This window comes from Mesoplodon bidens (assembly GCF_964165515.1).
Source record: "Mesoplodon bidens genome assembly, chromosome: 6".
In the NCBI taxonomy this organism is placed as follows: domain Eukaryota; kingdom Metazoa; phylum Chordata; class Mammalia; order Artiodactyla; family Ziphiidae; genus Mesoplodon; species Mesoplodon bidens.
In genome coordinates this window covers 69,530,093-69,548,850 of record NC_138162.1, presented here as the reverse complement: position 1 = coordinate 69,548,850, position 18,758 = coordinate 69,530,093, and the positions used below count along the sequence as shown (strand labels likewise).

The 18,758-nt window shown below is 38.6% G+C and overlaps 1 protein-coding gene across 4 annotated transcripts in view; it reads right to left on the bottom strand.

The window, feature by feature from the left end:
* The window catches only part of PTPRD (protein tyrosine phosphatase receptor type D), a 2,148,730-nt gene that overhangs the window by 400,425 nt on the left and 1,729,547 nt on the right, over positions 1–18,758 (bottom strand). For all 4 annotated transcript variants that reach the window (XM_081238160.1, XM_081238163.1, XM_081238162.1 and 1 more), the window contains one exon: positions 15,681–15,847. In XM_081238160.1, the coding sequence (XP_081094286.1) occupies positions 15,681–15,744 (64 nt within the window). In that variant the 5' untranslated portion in view covers positions 15,745–15,847. The remainder of the gene's footprint in view (positions 1–15,680; positions 15,848–18,758) is intronic.

The following is an 18,758-nucleotide window of genomic DNA, read 5'->3' as shown; positions in this document are numbered from 1 at the left end:
CCCCTCTAGCTGTTCCTGTATGACTCATTCAGTACTTAGCAAGTTCAATCCATCACCAATTCCTGCAAGTTTTTAATCCTCTTAAAAAACTTTTGTATCTGGCCTTTCTTTACTGTATAACCACAGCCACACTTCAGACCATCATGACCCTCATCCTACTTGCTTTTAGAGCAACTCACCCTCAATTCATCCTCTACCCAACTATCAGTGATATATCAAAAATGCAAGTTGGACCACATCGTTTCCCAGTTTAAAATTTTTCATTGCTTCCCTTATTAGGTGGTAATGCTGGGTTGGGTTTGAGAACTAAGGGACATGTTTTAAAAACACCTATGCTTGATCCTTACTTTCATATATTTTGATTTAAATGCTCAGTGTGCGGCCGAGACAGCTATATTTCATCCCCAAGTGATTCCAAAGTATCATCCGGTTGAGAATCACTGATCTACCAGGCAAGCTCCAAGCTCCTTAGCTTTGCCTTAGTGCCCTCCGGTATGTTTCTGTCACCACCAGCCCTCTTCAGGTTCCCTACAAATTCAACAGTAACCTTATGCATACATACGTCTACTACTGCACATACCTCCCTACTCTGTAACTATCTCTTTATTGCCTCTCCCACTATTCTGAGAGAAGTGACTTAGCTCAGTCTTCTTGTTACCTATAAGTACCTGGGACACAGTTGGGTCTAAATAAGAGTGGATGGAGATGGCAGAAAAGATGGAGCTGGAAGAGTAGGTAAGATGTGGAATAGCAAAGCTATGCGGTCAGAAAGCGAGAAGGAGAGAATACTAGCAAAGGTGGGAAAACAGAAAGCACGTCCTGAGCTAAGCAGAATGTTGGTGACTGTGCGTAATGTGTGAAAGCTTCTCTTAGGCCACAAAGAGGAGCCTAGTGGCCTGAGTAAACACACCAAAGGGAAGTGAGCCAATTTATTCCCTGCCCAACAGTGGCGTCAGATCCATTTGGTAAACTGCAAACTCTGTAGAGAAAAGAGATCCCAGAATACAAGCAATTGTTTTATTATAATTATCATAATATCCTTCCTGTTTCCATCTCTCATTCCAAATCAGTACAATTAAAATGCAAAAAGAATTACGTGTTTTGCAATTGTTAAATGATCTTTTTATATCTCTTTGCTGATGTAGTCTTGATTATTTCAGAAACAGTAGTTCTCCACGGTGGTTTCTGCCACGCAGCTCCAATGATTCACGCGGTGGGCCTCTCATCCTTTCCCTTGAGATTTTACTCCATAGTCGAATAGACTTAACTATGACTCATCATCCTTCGTATTCAGCCAAGATTTTTGTTTAATCTAATTAGTCCTCCTTCTTCATTCAACTCTAAACAACATCCATCCTTATGAGAATGTAGTTATGCCCTTCCTACTTTTTCAGAAACTTGTGCCTTCTACTAGCTGCCAGGACAAACTGGCAATAGTTGGTAATTTAAATTTTCCCATGTGAGTCAGGCATTCCAATTGCAAGCAATTGCAAACTGCCCCCTCTTCATGCCCAGTGAAGGCCTTTCCATTTGGTGACATCGTGGATCCATAAGCATTATTTATGAGCATTGCTGCTGGATCAATGGTGCTTTCTTGTTAGAGTTTTATTTTGCTTTTGATTTATGAGCAGTGAGATGGTACAGAGGACACCTATAACAGAAGTACCCATGATGTGATCAAATTCACCATGATGTTTCTGCTTTTGCTTGCCTTTATGAAACCAATATCAGACTTCAATACCCATGATTACAAACCTGTTTCTTTACAGACCCTGTTACAACATTCCCATCAAAGGTAACACTTCCCAGCACTTTTTTCTCCTCCATATTTAAGATGTTCATAGCTCCAAATGCCAGGCTCACGGTGCAATGAAAACTATCCCACAGCTAATAAATTATTCATTTGTCAGGAGTTTGCAATTTGAAGTGGCACTAACAGCCAAGTACCTGAAGCACCCCCCAAAGACGTAAAGCACAGTAACATGCAAAGCTTCTTCCACATAAATGCTAAAGGTTAAGTGCTATTAAACTTCTCTGTTTATCAAGAGATGTGCCCCTTGAACTTATTTATTCTAATTAATCTGCCCCCAATAAACATGACTAACAAAGCACCGTGCTAAAAGAGGCTAATCAAATGTGTCTCTTTCCCCTAACTAACCTCACCAGGTTAAAACAAGGTCTTCTGCTTATAAACATTCACCATTCCCCACTATCTGGGGAGAACTTGTGAGTAAGGTCAAAAGTAGGGGTCATCAAGCCATGACCCTCAGCCCAAAGCTGGCTCATTGTAAGGGTGTGTAAATGAAGTTTTATTGGAACATCACCACTCCCAAGTGTTTAGGTGTTGTCTGTGGCTGTCTTCTTATTATAACTCAGAGTTGGAGAGTTGTTACAGAGACTGTGTGGCTCACAAAGTCAAAAATATCTACTATATGGTCCTTTACAAAAGTCATTTGCCAACCTCTGGTTGAAAGGCATGCAAAATGTGGAAAGATTTCAGAATTTTAGCACTAGGTAGGGCTTTAACTGCTGTATATCAACCTGTTCATCTACCCAAGCAAGGACTGCCTTTAAATGCTTGTTATCTAGAATGTCATCTGTGGTACAGAGCCAGAAGAGAAGAAGGAATAAAGCAACGACAGATCCAAGGTGGCTCTCAAGCTGGTAGGTGCTTCGTTTTGATGACAATAATCACCATGCGTTCCAGTTATCTATTGCTGTTTCACACCACCTCAAAACTTGCTTAAGGCAAACATTTCTCTGCACAGGATTCTGCCTTGCAGGCCTCAACTGGGCAGCTCTCCTCTTCTCACTTCAGGTCACTCCCATGACTTGCCATCATCAGGAGGCTGGGCTCCGGCTGGGAAGCCAAGATGGCTTCATTCACATATCGGGCACTTCACCTGGAAGGCTACAAAATCCGTGAGCTGTCTGGGCATTTCTTTCTCTCCACAGGGTCCCTCCAGCAAGACAGCTGGGCACCTTTCTATGATGACTCCAGGTGCCACAGAGTTGAAGCAGAAGCTCCCAGACGTCTAAGGATTAGGCCTAGGACAAGTGCAGCATCACTTCAGCAGCATTCCATTGGTCAAAGCACCTCAAGGAACCAGCCCAAATTCAAGGGGAGGAGAATCCGACTCCACTTTGAGAGGAGCTATAAAATAGTTTGGCTGTGATTTCCAATCTACCAGAATATGACTAAGAGGACTGATGGTCACATCATGATTATGGTGATAAAATCCTGAAGGCAGACCTTACTGCTGACAATTTCAAATCAAACTGGTGGATAAGAGCAAGAAGGCAGCCTACTGAAATATGAAAATCATTTTATAATAAAACACTAGTTGCACAGAATGCAAAAATTTACAAATTGATAGTATTTTCCTCTTTTTTAAAAAAAATTGAGACACGACAAAAGCCTTTCTAAGAGTCATTCAATGCTTCTCTAATTCTTACACAAGGTATAAACTGTGGATATGGTATAATCTTTCTTCTGTGATTCTGAAGCCTCACTCTGCTATTAATGAAGTTCCAGCACAACTACAATGGAAATGGACCTCTGGCACCTGCCATGGTGGTGGCATCGCTTTGGCCCTTTGTCCAGGTTTCTGGCCACTATGCATTTTGAGCTCATGGGCCTGCTCTTTTAAACTGTTCTGCCTCTTCCCTGGACAAGGAGTCAAGAGAGCTGAGTTCTAGGGCCTTCTCCATCACCTACTCACCTTTTTGCTCCAGGCAGGTCATCTGCTCTGACCCTTGGTTTCTTTTATCTGACAAGTGCAGATGATAAAATGTATCCTCCCTACTCCTAGAGTATTCAGGAACAAGTTAGATTAAAGATATAAAATGTTTAAAAATTATACGGGAGAAGGTATTATCATGATCATTGCTATGAGATAAAATTGGATTTTATTGCTAAAATAAAGTAAAATAAAATTTAAAATAATACATTAAAATTAATATACTATTAAATACATTGTTGATATAACAACAATGGCTAAGATTTATTTAGCACTTACTATGTGTGTTGATATAATAACAATGGCTAAGGTTTATTTAGTGCTTACTATGTGTGAGGCATACTTCTAAGCACCTTACATTGGTTAATAGTTAATCTTCCCCTGTGTCCACATGTCCGTTCTCTACGTCTGTGTCTCTATCCCTGCCCTGGAAGTAGGTTCATCTGTACCATTTTTCTAGATTCCACATATATGAGTTAATATAGGATATTTGTTTTCCTCTTTCTGACTTACTTCACTCTGTGTGACAGACTCTAGGTCCATCCATGTCTCTACAAATGACCCAGTTTGAACTATCCTTTTTATGGCTGAGTAATATTCCATTGTATATATGTACCACATCTTCTTTATCCATGCATCTGTCATTGGACATGGAGGGGATACATGTATACATCTAGCTGATTCACTTCATTGTACAGCAGAAACTAACACAACTGTAACATAATTGTAAAGCAATTCATTGTACAGCAGAAACTAACACAAGTGTAACATAATTGTAAAGCAATTATACTCCAGTAAAAAAAAAAAAGATAGTTAATCTTTATATCAACCCTACAATTACCATGCCAGACAACAAAACTGAGACATAAAGAAATTAGGAAATCTGTTTATGGTTATACAGATATTAAACAGAAATACGATTTAGCTTTATCAATTTGCATAGCTGATTTTAAGAACTTACGAAAGGCCTATCGTATTTCTGAGAAAATTTCCCCCTTTTGTTAGAAGGGCAGAATCTCCCTCTTCTAATCTCTGTACCAGCATTCTGTACCAGAGCTTACACATTGTTAGTGTTCTTAACCACGGGTGCCTTTGCCTCCCAGGGGACATTTAGCAATGTCTGAAGACATTTTGGTTGTCACAACTGGGGGCTAGAGTGTTACTGGGTATAAGCCAGGGATGTTCCTACACGTCCTACAATACTCAGGGCAGTCCCCATAGAACACAAAGAATTACCCAGCCCAAAATGTCAATAGCGTTAAGCTTGACAAACCCTGGGCTACACTGATGGCATAAACATAGTAAGGAGAGATTTCACTAAGTTCAGCCTGTAAGTTATAATAGTAATCTATGATATGGATGCTTTTTTGTTATGTTTTGTTTATTGCTGCTCAAAGGTATATATTGCTTCATTCCTTGAACCGAAAATCATCTCAATAGGAGAAAATGCTAGATAATTGATTTCTACGTATACCTCAGGCATTATGGTTAATACAGTGGGATAAAGATGAACCTTTATTGAATACCTGCCATGCATCAGGCACTCACAGCACTTTACATATAGGATTTCACTTGAATCTCAAAGCAACTTGTAAGAGCTATAAGCATCCCCAAAGAGTCAGAAGAATTTAAGCCAAATCTGGTGGCTAACCCCATGTACTATTTTAGAGAAAACATTTAAGTTATAGTTTAATAATCCTTATGTTATTTATTAACTTACAACCCCACTAGGCTTAAAACTAAGTCCAAATATGTTAAATCACATAAGCAATAGTTTTTCCTCCAAATAAAAGAGATTTACCGGGAAAGAGTTTATTAAAATTATTTCATATAGAGGATATACTTTCCATATAGGAATCACTTAGGAATCCTATTGCTATAATCTTGACTAAATGGAAGCATACAGAGGAAAGCCCTATACAAGCTCCCTTCTTCTCTACAAATGTATGTTGGTCATCACCTTCCAGTTACAACTCTGCTTTTCATTTGTACCCTCCTTAGGCCTCTCCAGCTACGGATACTGATGAAATGAAGTGTAGACTTAATTATATGTTGCCAATGTAGAAATATCATCTACTTTAAAAGAAAAGCAAAACTGGCTAAAGAGCTAAAAGCAGATATTTTTGCTTTTGTTAACCAAAGCCTTTAGTGTTCAAAGTCTATATTGGATGGTACAAAGGAAATTTCAGTCAAGCAGTTTAGAAAATGAATTTATAACCTGATCAGAGATTGTAACAACCCTTCAATGAACTATTTGAGAAAGAAATATTTATTTTGTCCCAGTAGAGGAGAGTGGTGCCCAATTCAAGTTTCATAGGTAGATATCCCAAGAATATATGTTTCCCTACATACTGGCTGAGCAATCTAACTCCTTCCGAGGCCCACAGGGCCACACGGTTTAGCCCCTTCCTGCTCTCTTAGCTATGTCTTCCTACTCACTGTGCTTCAGTCTCCTAGGCCTTACTTTGTCCTTTGAACACACTAGCCTTCTTTCCTCAAGGCTTTTGTGAACCACTGTTCTATCCACCTGGATGTGCTGAACTCCACTTCTTCATGGCTGGTGCTGTCCCATCACTCAGCTTAAGTGTTGGGTCTCACTAAGCAACACCTTCCTTGATATAAAATGAAGGAATGCCCTGTCCCCTCCCCTAACATCCCCCTGTACTCTCACAGAACATCACCCTGTTTTATTATCTCTGCAGCATTCCTAACTATCAAAGCCACACGGTTCATTTATCTTTTGTCCATAACCTTGTCTTGCTGCATGTTTCTTCCCTCCCCGCCCAGCTCCACTCCAACTAGAATGGAAATTCTGTGGTAACACGAATCAGGATCTGGCTTGTTTGGGGAACACAGTAGGCATTTACTGAATGAAAAAGAAATATTACTTTTAAATTAAATGTTGTGATTTAAATTTACTTTTAAAGGATACATATGGACATTAAAGAGGTGTTTGTATCAACCTGAAATCACGACAGCTGAAAGCAATGAATGCCTTCCCTGCTCTTTTTTTATAATATTAACACCTTTATTAACAGGTGGTTGCAGTTTGTTAACTTTTTTGAAAAATCAAGTTGTAAACTTTTGTTACCAATTAAAATGAGGTTCTTAAAAAACTTGACCAGACATAAAACAATTAAAAAATCTTTAAAGGTGTATTGAGAAAAAGCGGGTTTTTATTTTTTTTAACACGTTTGTCATTACCAAAAAGATCTGTCTTTCGGTAAAAAACATTTAAAAATCCCATGCTGCATAAATAATACAGATAGCTCCAGTGATCTGGTCAATGGGCAAAAAGCAGCACTTAAGGTCTGCCCTATTAATGGTAAACAAACAACAGCAATTTATTTTTCTCTCACTCCTTTATAAGCAACTTGAATATAGCAAAAACAACAACAAAGAAAGAAAAGAAAACTACCAGAATGTATTAAGTTTAATTGGCTCATTATACTTTCTGTGCTTATAGCTCAAAAGTAATGTATTGTGTGCTATTTTTAATCTGCAGATATAAGTACTTAGTGTATTTTAATGTCTCATTGAATAAATGTAGTATAAAACAATTATCACAACACTATGTTGTGATTATGCAAAATGCATCACACATTGTAGAGTGCATTTAAAACTTTCATTGGAGAACAGAAACTAAATTGAAATACCCATTCTAGTAAGGTTTTAAACTTCATTCACATTTTAAAACTGATTCTGGATTCCACGGTATTTCTTTTTACAAATATATTAACATAAAGGTAAGTTTTTAAGAATTACCTGAACAAACAAAAAGAGAAATCATAAGAATGAGCAGTGATATACTTTTGGAAAAAAAATAATGACATGTTAAAAATAAAGAATTACATGTCCCTCATTAGCTTGGCTTTCTCTTTCACTCAGAATTATAATAATCTGTAGGTGGTTTAGGTTTTAGGAGACTGTAGCTCAATAAAAGTCAACTAACGTTATTTCTTAAGTTTCAAGGCAGTCTGGCCCTCCTAACCTCCACCACTCTTCTCCCCTATTCCCCATCTTTCCCTTAACATTCAACTAGACTCTTAAAAGATCTCAAGGACACTCTGGCTGGCCTGGCTTCAGAGGATTTCTCTACCCTGCTACCACACAGATGTTTTTTTACATCTCTTTCTGTCACTCCCCCAGTTGTCCTTAGAATAAAAACCAAGATCTTGACAAGTTCTAAAGCCTTGCATTAGATGGTCCTGCTTACTTGTCTATCCTTATTTGATTACTTCCTCCTTCTCAGAATCTGCGATCCAGTCACATCCATTCTTTCAGTCACCAAAATACACTAGGTTATCCTGTCTTGTGGTATAAGAGCATGTTCTTTCTTGAACCTTAACAGCTCTTTCAGGTGTAGTTTAGTTAATGTCTATTCATCCATCAGGTGCTAGCTCAAAAATCATTCCCTCAGAGGTATACATGTGATCTAACTTAACAGAACTACACCTTTACAAAAATATATTGATGTAAAAGCTAGTAAAATCTGTAGTTAATAGTATCTTACTAATATTGATTTCCTGATGTTGATAATGTAATGTTATTACATAATATATCATTACTAGGGAAATATGGGTGAAAGGTACTTGGGAAATTCCTGTACAATTTTTACTTCTTTCAAGTCTAAAATTATTTCACAATAAACAAGAAATAAATTGCTCCTTCATAATGCTTTTTATTGCTCTTCTGAATAGTTGAGACACTAACCTCCCTATTCTCTTCCCTCAAAACATTTATCACAGAAAGTATGAACGTTTTGAGATTAATGTTAAATATTTGTCTATCCCACTAGAGTTTAAGCCCTCTAGGGGTAGGGATCATATCTCTTTATCTCACCATTGTATATCCAGTAGTTACCTCAATGCTTGACACAGGAAATATGTCCAATAAACACTTATTAGAGGGAGTATTAAATACACAAATGTGTCAATCAGTCAATGCCCTTTGGAGGCATAATTCCATATATAATGATACATATTTACATTTTATAAAAGATATTGCTCAAATCATAAAGTTAATGGGATCATCAATGTCCACAGAGATCTAAACATGGATGCTTCTAATTTGGAAATGATGCAAGTTGATGAGAAAAAAGCAAAAGAGCAACTAACATTTAGTGAATATTTAATCCTATTATTCAAAATGCTTTGCAAGTCCTCTAATCCTTATGATAACCATATCAACTGTGTGCCATTTTCCATCTTCATTTTACAGATGAGAGGCACATAGAGATTTGTAACTTGCACATAGTCAGAACACCTACACTGCAGAGGCAGGATCTGAACATTGGTACAAGTCCATATTCTTAAGCGCTACTTCCTGCCTGGAGATAAAATCTGAGAATATTGCTTGAGAGAGTTCTGAAAAGTGAGCTATGAATTCTGAAAGTAGATTACAAGCTGGTGTGGGACCACACTTTTTAAAATCTTTATATCCCTACCATTATGCACAAAGCTTTCCGCGTAGCAGGGACACATGATCTCACACACACACACACACACACACACACACTGGTTACTGGTTTCACAAACGAATAAATAAATCTAAAGCAAACTGAGGAAAAGAGAAAAAGCAAAATTATAAGTAAGAGAATTGGTTTCCACCCAATCACTAGTACTTTTCTCTCTGATTCTTTATTTCAAGTTGGACACTGGTTGGGGTTTTCTGAATTTACTGAAGCAGCACAACATGGGAAGAAGAGTGCGGGCTCCCAAACAAATCAAACTTACTTGTAATGAATCAGGTAAATAGCAGCTACGTCAGGAAAATTAAAGAAACTAAGAATATGATGGGAAAGAAATGAGGAAATCATAGAACAATATAATCAAATATCACCAGGCTATTAGCGATAACAAGAAGTAATTCACAAATATTTCAGATATTGTTCTATCCTTCAAGCCTAGGGCCCTCATCGCAAACAGAGACCAGAGATAACAAATCTATCATACTTTGGTTTTTCTTAGAAAAAGCAAGTCCCTCTACACACAATAAAATGTTTTGAAGTGTACACATTTGTTGATTATGTGACATATTCTTAACCTTACTAGATAGGTACAGCTCTGCTGTGAGCAATTAATTCAGAAAGCTACAGAAAACTCTACAATGGGACCAAAGGATCAGTAAAATAGCTGGAATATTTTTCTTGCTGTAGACAGCTGGACTCTGCTAATTTAACTACTTTAAAGTGAGGGGAGGAAGGGGGAGGGAGCAGTAAGGTTTTTATTTTGCCACACCTCTGTAAATTCAGAGAAAAGGAAAACAAGGAAGGCATGAGCATGGAAAAATGAACTGGCTTTCTTCCTGCTCTCCTCAATGAGCACATCTATTCTAACTGGCCTGAAGGAACCAGAACACTTTTCATTCAGGTGACATATACCAAAGAGAATCTAACCAGAGAGCTGGCTTAAGCAGCAGTTTACCTTTTCATTTTTAAATAGCTTTATTGGAATATGATTCACACACATACAGATCACCCATTTAAAGTGTCCAATTCAATGGTATTTAGTGTGTTTATACCCAATTAGTACCATCACCCCAATCTAATTTTAGAACATTTCATTTTCATCATCCCAAGCAATTTACCTTTTAAAAAGTTGATTGAATGGTCTGTGATCTAAGTATGTACATACATACATGAATACATACATCACACATACCTAAACACCCGTAATCTAAAAAAAAAAAAAAAAACCTAAAGGACGTTTTTGATGATCTATGAATGTTCTCATTGTGAAATGGCCCTGTCTACGGGGAGGAAGGCATTTTGATGACATAAGAAAGACAGTCTTTCCATTCCTAACTTCATTTTGGAGGTCTAACTTCTTGACAGGCTGCTTCTTGGAAGTGATTTCGGCAGAATGCAAAAGGAATCATTGGCCCTGCCCTTCAATCTAATCATTTTCCTTTTCTTTAATTTTATTTTCTGAAGAATAATTTCTGGCCATAGCAAAAGCCACTCACTTTCTTCCTTACCATGCTTACCTCCCTCTCCAGCCTTCCGGACCAGTGTCCCACGTGTTTCTGTATGTGCTTCCAGTAAATATCTATAGCTCCTCCCTCAGAGCAGCTCAAGAAAATTCACTACAGGAAGCAACAAAACAGGAAGATGGAAACACTTTCCATTATCCATTAGACCCAAGCAAAATTAATTTTAAATTGGCTATTTCCTAAGCTTGAAAAAGCAGATATGCTTCATATTATTCCCTCTTGATCTTCAGTTTAATTCCTGGGACAAGAGTTTATAAGAATCTCCTATGTATAGAACTTTTTATAGGGAAGCAAGCTGGGGACTTTAACACGCTGCAGGAAAATATGGTTTATCAACTGTCCAAATTTTGATGATCTGTATCAAATTAAATAATTTCAGCACAGTGCCTAAACACAAGTACTCAATAAAAATGTTGGCTGAATGTTTTTGAATAATGATAGATAACATTTATTAAATATCTACCATGTGTTATCTGCTGATCTGTGTTTTACATTAACTCATTTATTCCTCATAAAACGCAAGAGTAGGCCCTACACTATACCAACACCATCATTACTCATCACCCATATTTTTAAGATAGGAAAACTCAGAGAAAGAGCATGAGGCATCATGCTCCCGATTACAAAAAGACAGCCAGAATTTAAAACCAGACTCTGGTTTCAGAGCTTACTTTATTAACCATTACCCTATGCTGCCCACCAGAAAACAAGTAAGGAAAAAATGGTTAACTTACAACATTGATGTCAGTCTCTTCTCTAATGCCAAAGAAATAAAGAAGTTACATTGGATAGAGTGATATACTACCAGAGGGGGAATAAAAGAAACCTAACTGCTTTCACATAGGGCAGAAATATAGTGAGTAGATGGGGACTACAGCAAGGTTCCTTAACAATAAGGATGGAAAATGAGGGTGTGTTCACCATCTGAGACAGAAAAATGGCAAAAAGCAACAGAAAAAGGATGAACTAAACCATTTTAGGAATTCAACTATCAAGAGCTGTGTTTATAATGAAGATCCAGTAAACACTCAGGTCCAATGACAGTGGCCAAAAAGCATAAATTCAGGTCTAGAATGTAAGTGATTTCATCATAGTGAAACCAGTTTGATAAAAGAATGTACTAACAGCAGATTCTTGGCCTGTATTTAGTTTAAAAAAAAAGAAGAAGAAGAAAGAAAAAAGAAAAAGGACTGGTAAATAGCAAACTAAAGCTACATAAAATTACCAGAAACTATTAAGAAAACTCAGTCAAAAGAAAAATATCGGGCTTCCCTGGTGGCACAGTGGTTGAGAGTCCGCCTGCCGATGCAGGGGACATGGGCTCGTGCCCCGGTCCGGGAGGATCCCACATGCGGCAGAGTGGCTGGGCCTGTGAGCCATGGCCACTGAGCCTGTGCATCTGGAGCCTGTGCTCCGCAACGGGAGAGGCCACAACAGTGAGAGACCCACATACCGAAAAAAAAAAGAAAAGAAAAGAAAAATATTTACCCCAGGATTATATTAATATAATACAATCTAAATTCATCTAGAATTTGCATGCACAGCATCACTGAACTGACCTCAGTCAAACCACTATGGAAAACTGGTTAGCTTGGCACGAGGAAGGGCAACTCCTAGTGTTCAAACTGAAGTCACACTTGACTCCTCCCCCGGACCACAGCTCTACCATGTGTATGTGCATTCAAGAAGCAATGAGCGACATCATTTCGAGCACTCCAGACTTAGGAATAAAAAGAAATAGGATCCTTGCAAACATCTAGCCTTTTGAAATAATAGTGGAGATCAGTAGGGCACTTTAAGTGGGCAATGGCAAAGACTATAATTTTCTGCTAAAGGGATATTATCACAATTTTTCAACCTGGGTTTGAACCAAGGTTCATGAGAGCTCTTCTATCTAATGCGACATCACACCAGCACTTTTCTATGGTGTTCCACACAGCGGATTATAAGCCTCACTCCTCAGCTCTGCAGAGTTAATCGTTTCAAAAGGCAGCGAGCTGAACACACTAAGTTAACATGGCACCCTAGAGTGGCTTCTTTCCACTCCCCACCTGCATATCATCCTCTTCTTCAAAAGAGAGCAACATTAAAAAAAAATTATTCCCATTGTTCTTGAGTGGCTCTGACAAGCTACTATTAAAGTCTGAAACATAATTCCTGATCCCTTGTATGAATACAAAATACAGTTAGGTAAAAGAAAAAATATATATATGGCTAGATGTGCTAATGAAAGTGTAAGGAAACAAATCAGTGACCCAGCTGATACAAGCCTGAGAAATACCATCTTTCTATGATGGTGAAGAAATCAAATTTTTCTTCAGTGCCACTTGTATCTTGATTTTTTTCAGGGTTTTAAGAGAAGTTAATGGCACAATTTAATGGGTTACAATCTAAATCCTATTTCATCAATTGTTCTTTAAACATTCTTAGTGGCTAAAATTATATCTCAGACTCTACCATGTGCTTTCATGTACCATGAATATCCTCCAGCAGATTACTAAGGGATGTTCTTTCTTCTTTTAAAATGTACCTAAAAAAATATGGCTAATTTTTCCTCTTTCCCCAGGAACGCTCAGGTTACATATGCTATTCAGCAATGCCAAATGAATCTGTTAAAGGGAAAATATCCTAAAGTAAGGTTGAGGAGATAGGGCAAAACCAAACAAAATTAATTTGGCAAAGAAGAAGCCTCTCCCTCTTTGCAGCTGTGAAGGGAAAAGTGAGAGAGAATGGATTCTTTTCCAGGTTACATCTTGAGGTTGAAAACTGCTATCATGTAAATATATAACATGGTAAATATCTTAATTTAACTAACAATCGCTAATTCACTCAGGCCTTTGTTATTTCTTGCTTAAGACTCTATTGGATAAGAAATGGATGAAAGAGTAGAAGAGAAAGAAAGAGAAGGGGACGAGCAAGAGGAGGAGCAGGTGATGATCATTTATAGTCTAGATTGTTTTGAAAACATAATTTAAAATTTTAGGGCTTCCCTGGTGGCGCAGTGGTTAAGAATCCACCTGCCAATGCAGGGGACATGGGTTCGAGCCCTGGTCCGGGAAGATCCCACATGCCACAGAGCAACTAAGCCCATGCGCCACAACTACTGAGCCTTCGCACCATAACTACTGAAGCCCACGCACCTAGAGCCCATGCTCTGCAACAAGAGAAGCCACTGCACTGAGAAGCCCGCGCACTGCAACGAAGAGTAGCCCCCGCTCACCGCAACTAGAGAGAGCCCGCATGCAGCAACGAAGACCCAAAGCAGCCAAAAATAAATAAATTTATTTTTTTAAATACACATAATTTAAAATTTTAAAAGTACTTGTTCCTCAATGCTTGATATCTGTCTGCCACTTTCCACCAGAGAATTAAGCAAAAGCAAAGCTTCTCAGTAAAAGAATATGCTTACTCATCTGGAAGGATAACGTCATGAATATATGATAATTAGGTCTAATAACTTTAAGAAAATCCCTAACTGAGATCTGATATTAAAGTCAGGTCCCACAGCCTTAATATGCTTTCGCCGAAAGCTAACAATTGTAAAACAACTTACTTTTTCACTCCAGCCAAAACTGAAAAATAAAGCCATATGCCTGATTTCTTTAAAACACTAAATTTAGATTGCAACTTTAAAATACATTTTGACATAAACGGCTTTTAACACAAGCATCTTTCATTTGGGTCTTTTCCCAGTTAATTATTTGCTGGCATTGTACTCGAAATTCCTTGGCTTCACCTTAAACCAACACTCCCAAGTGCTAATTAGGAGACTATATACATTATTAACCAGAAAATGTTGTGCTTAAAACATGCATGTTCCATATGTATCCTATTATTAACAGTATTCCCTTCACTCCTGGAAAGCTCTCTTTAAAAAAGAGAGCCCTATTTAAACAAAGAAATTGGCTGCTCTTGAGGAAATTCTTGTTGAAATGCAATTAACAGGTAAGGGCCAACATGACACGGGATCCTTGTCTTTGAAACATCTTTAACATGAATCAAATTTAATCTCACTGCAATAGTCAGTGGAGGGAAAAGTTAATGACTGCAGATGTTACACATTTTAATAGCACCAAGGGGACTCCCGAAGAGAATGGCTGACTCTCATATGAGTTAAACCACTACCGGCGACCAGACATGTTGGTAACTATAAGCCAGAGACATGTCTTTTTCCAGTACTGCCTCTTCCAAAAAATCCAAAGGACAGATGGGAAAAGAAACGTATGTAAACAAGGTAGGCCTAATGATTTCCTAATTACGAAGGAGATGTGATCTTCTCATTAATTGGCAAGCTAATTGACCACAATCTCAGTTTCACAAATGGAGTCCTATAATCCAAACTTTGGGGTCTGTACTCCACAGAAATCTCCTCACACTTCCACACCCTTCATCCAGCCACAAAGTTGTCAGTTCTGCTTGGTTTGTTTGAATACTGTACTCCACGGCAGCTGTCGGAAACGGTACATTAGAACAGCTGCTGTGACAGCTACAAGAGCTTGGAAGTTTAATTGGGCTCAATGTGACATTGCGCATTTTTCTAAACATAGAAGTATCCACAAAACTAAAGAAATGTCTAATGGGTCTGAGCAATATTTACTTATTGGCACCACCGACTGGTTAATCCCAGTTTGCGCTGTATTATTGGTCTCATAATACCTTTTGCTACTGGGCTGCTAAGAGTATCAAAAAAAGAAAGAAAAAAAAAAAAAGAAAGGCAAAACAGTAGGAACAGTTAGATGCACAAGAAAAAGGGCATTAAGACAGAGAGGAAATGGTAAGCAAGTCATGTCAATAATCTCTTTGAAAGGCTGGCTGGTAGCCAAGGAGGATCCCACAGTGTCTCAGGATCTACTTTCAAAGGAAACATATTCAGAGGCCCTGAGCGTGGTGCCAACTGCAAACAAATCCACTCATTATAGCCCCCTAGAGAAGGGGAGAATGGCTTACTCTCAGCATCCGCGTGGAGGAAGAAGGCAAGGAGCAGCAGCAGCGGCCTGGCTACGTGCACCATCCTGCAGCTCGGCACCAGCACACACTGGCAGCTTGGAATCACTGCCGCAGAAGCCGCAGCGAGCCGGACCGATCTGAAATTTCAGCTGGAACACTTTCAGAGCCTGTGAAGGGAGAGGTAAAGAAAAGAAAGGGAAGAAAACACAAAGACACTTAGACTCTCACTCTTCTCCCCTTGTTCCATCACAACCACCACGAGAGATGCAAAACACTGTTGATACACCATAAATTGTAACCATGACACCTTTGGGTTAGGAAGCAAACAACCTGGTTTGTGAAATGGGACTCCCCAGGCTGATCTTGTTCCCATGTTCAGGCCACCCTGAAGCCAACCCCTCTGAATTTCACTCTCTGCTCATGCCACCTTTTGGGTAACGTTCTATGAGAAGAACCTGTCACTTCTTAGGAAATATTACATGACTACATAAGTGGAAGAAAGTCCATCAATGCTACAAGTAAGATTAAAGAGAAGCTCCACCACGCAGGATAAAAGTCTATTATTGGCAGAATAATGGAAGTTGCTTTCCTGGCACCAGGTGAAATGACAGTGCTAATTCAACTTCTCCAGCTAAACAGTAGAGGTTAGAATTTTTTACACCAGCACATTTGGCTTCTTCCCTAAAGACACATCACATTTGGGTCTAGTTTGGCTTCCATAAGTCAAAACAATAGCTAGCAAAAGCCACTTTGACTTATAGGATTTTTATATGCCTCCTGGGCAATGGCTTAGTTTTCTCAATTTTCTATGTAAAATCAATAAGCCACAGCCTGTTTTTAGAGAGCCTACTGCGTGCAAGACATCAGAGTCCATCCTCTGTGACTTTCCAGTTTAGGAGGGAAAATAAGACAGGCACATTGGATGACTAGGACAAGTTAATACGAGTTTAGTGCCAGGAAGGAAAGCCAAATAATGCCATGAAATTCAGGATCAAGAATGACATCATAGAAAAAGCGGAGTCTCCAACTGGGCCGTGGAGTACAGGCAGAATTTTACCAAAAGAAAGGAAAGGCATTCCAGGAATTCTATACAAAGGCAGGGCAGTGAAAAGGGAACTCTGGCAAAGGTGAGTTGCCTGGTTGGCCTGAAGCAGGGCTTCCCAAATATCTATATGCATCAGAACCACCAGGAAGGCTTGTAACTGGGCACGCACCCACCAGAGTTTGTGATTCAGTAGGTCTGTGCTGGGGGTCCAAGAACTTGCATTTCTAACAAGTTTCTGAGTGATGCTGATGGAGCTGGTCCAGGGTCCACAATGAGACTACTGGGTTGGTGTGATGGATCCATTAGGAAATCACAAGAAGATGAGGCAAAAGAAAATGTCGCATGCTTTAGGTATACTTCCTTATTAGAGTTTTTGGCTCTCTGCTATTTTTACCGTACTGTTTCATTTAAATTTCCTACATGCTAACTTTGTTTGTGCGATTGAAATAAAATTGCAGTATATTAAAAAAAAAAGAAAATGGCTCAGGCTTAAAAAATAATAGGTCATGGAGAGCCTTGGATGCCAACCTAAGCCCACCAGCCTTTTTTTTCAGCAAACCACAAAGGGAGCTATTTAATGTTTTGGAGCAGAAGAACCAATATAGAATGAAGCTTTGAAAAGATTAACTGACAGTTGAATGTGGGATGATTTACAGAACGCTATTATCAAGAGTCACAGGTAAGAAGTAACACAGACCATAAGAGTGATGGTGGTCCTGGTGGGAATGGAAAAGAATGGAAGTGATGACTGACTGGCTCCAAGCAACAATTTGAAGTATGGCTCTTCGGGTGATAAATGATAGTTCCTACAGAACCTTCAATAAATCTAGTACAACATTTTATACAGAATAGGCTCTTAATAAAGAGAGAAAGAAAGGGCATATTTAACGTTACTGCTTCCTCTGTCATTGTGAGAAGAACTTGAGAATGACAATCAGAATTCGTTTGCCAATGAAACAGTATACCTTTAAGTTTTGCATATAGGAATATCTGAAACACATAAAATTCTTGACACAAAATACTAGAGACATCCAGAAATAACCTAAAAACTTAAAATAACTTGCAGTTTAAGAAGTACTGTTAATGCAGATACTATAGTGTGTCTTTTTTGAAACTAAGCTTGAGCATGAGAATAAAAAGTTTTTTAAAAAGATATTATCTTTTTCATTACTATGAATGAATGGTGTGAACGCAGGAAAGATAAAACTAAAAGGAAGGGGTATGATCATTCTAATTACCGTTCCACTAGATAGCCTTTTTTTCCTTTTGAACAGATTTGTGGGTGGCATGAAGAAGCAAATTGTACATTGAAATGCATGCACTTGAAACCAAAAGCTAGCCAGCTGCTCCAAATCAGCTATCGTTATCAATCTCATCTGGAAAACAATTTATCAAGCAGTTCACAGCTATCAAATGTTAGAATTCTCCAAACTTCATAGAAGAAGTGCTAAAGGAATCAGCTCTCTCCCTCTCCCCCTTTCACCGCTCCCACCCTCATGCCAGCATTTCAAATGACAGCAAAGTCCAGGAGACATCAGTCCTGTCAGACTCAATTTGTGTCTGTGCAAGCGTATCAGAGCCAACTGCTACATAATGACTCGATGCAATCACAGAGATGGAGATGTATGAAATGCTCTCTCAGCAAAGAGGTGATTTGGCTCTCCCCCTTCTCAACTGAAGTGCCATAAGAAGACTAAGTTCTTTCAAATGAACCTACAAATGTTACCTCTGACTTGAAACAGTGCTAGGATCTAGAAATGAATGCAGGTGTGAACATACCTATTTTTACTTAAATGGGCTATGCCCTTGGCCGAGATATGACAAAAGGAGATCAGAGGTGTGAAGATAAAACCAATTCTAGATGTTCATTCTGGCCAATCTCCACTCTGTATCTTGTTTATTACATAGAAACTTTGCCAAAAGGAAAACGCTGGCTTGTGTATTAGTAAGGTGGAATTTGAATTTTGGAACAACAATGGGCAGTAGATTTTTAAGAAAACATTTTCAGTGAAAATAATGTGGTCCAGCAGTTA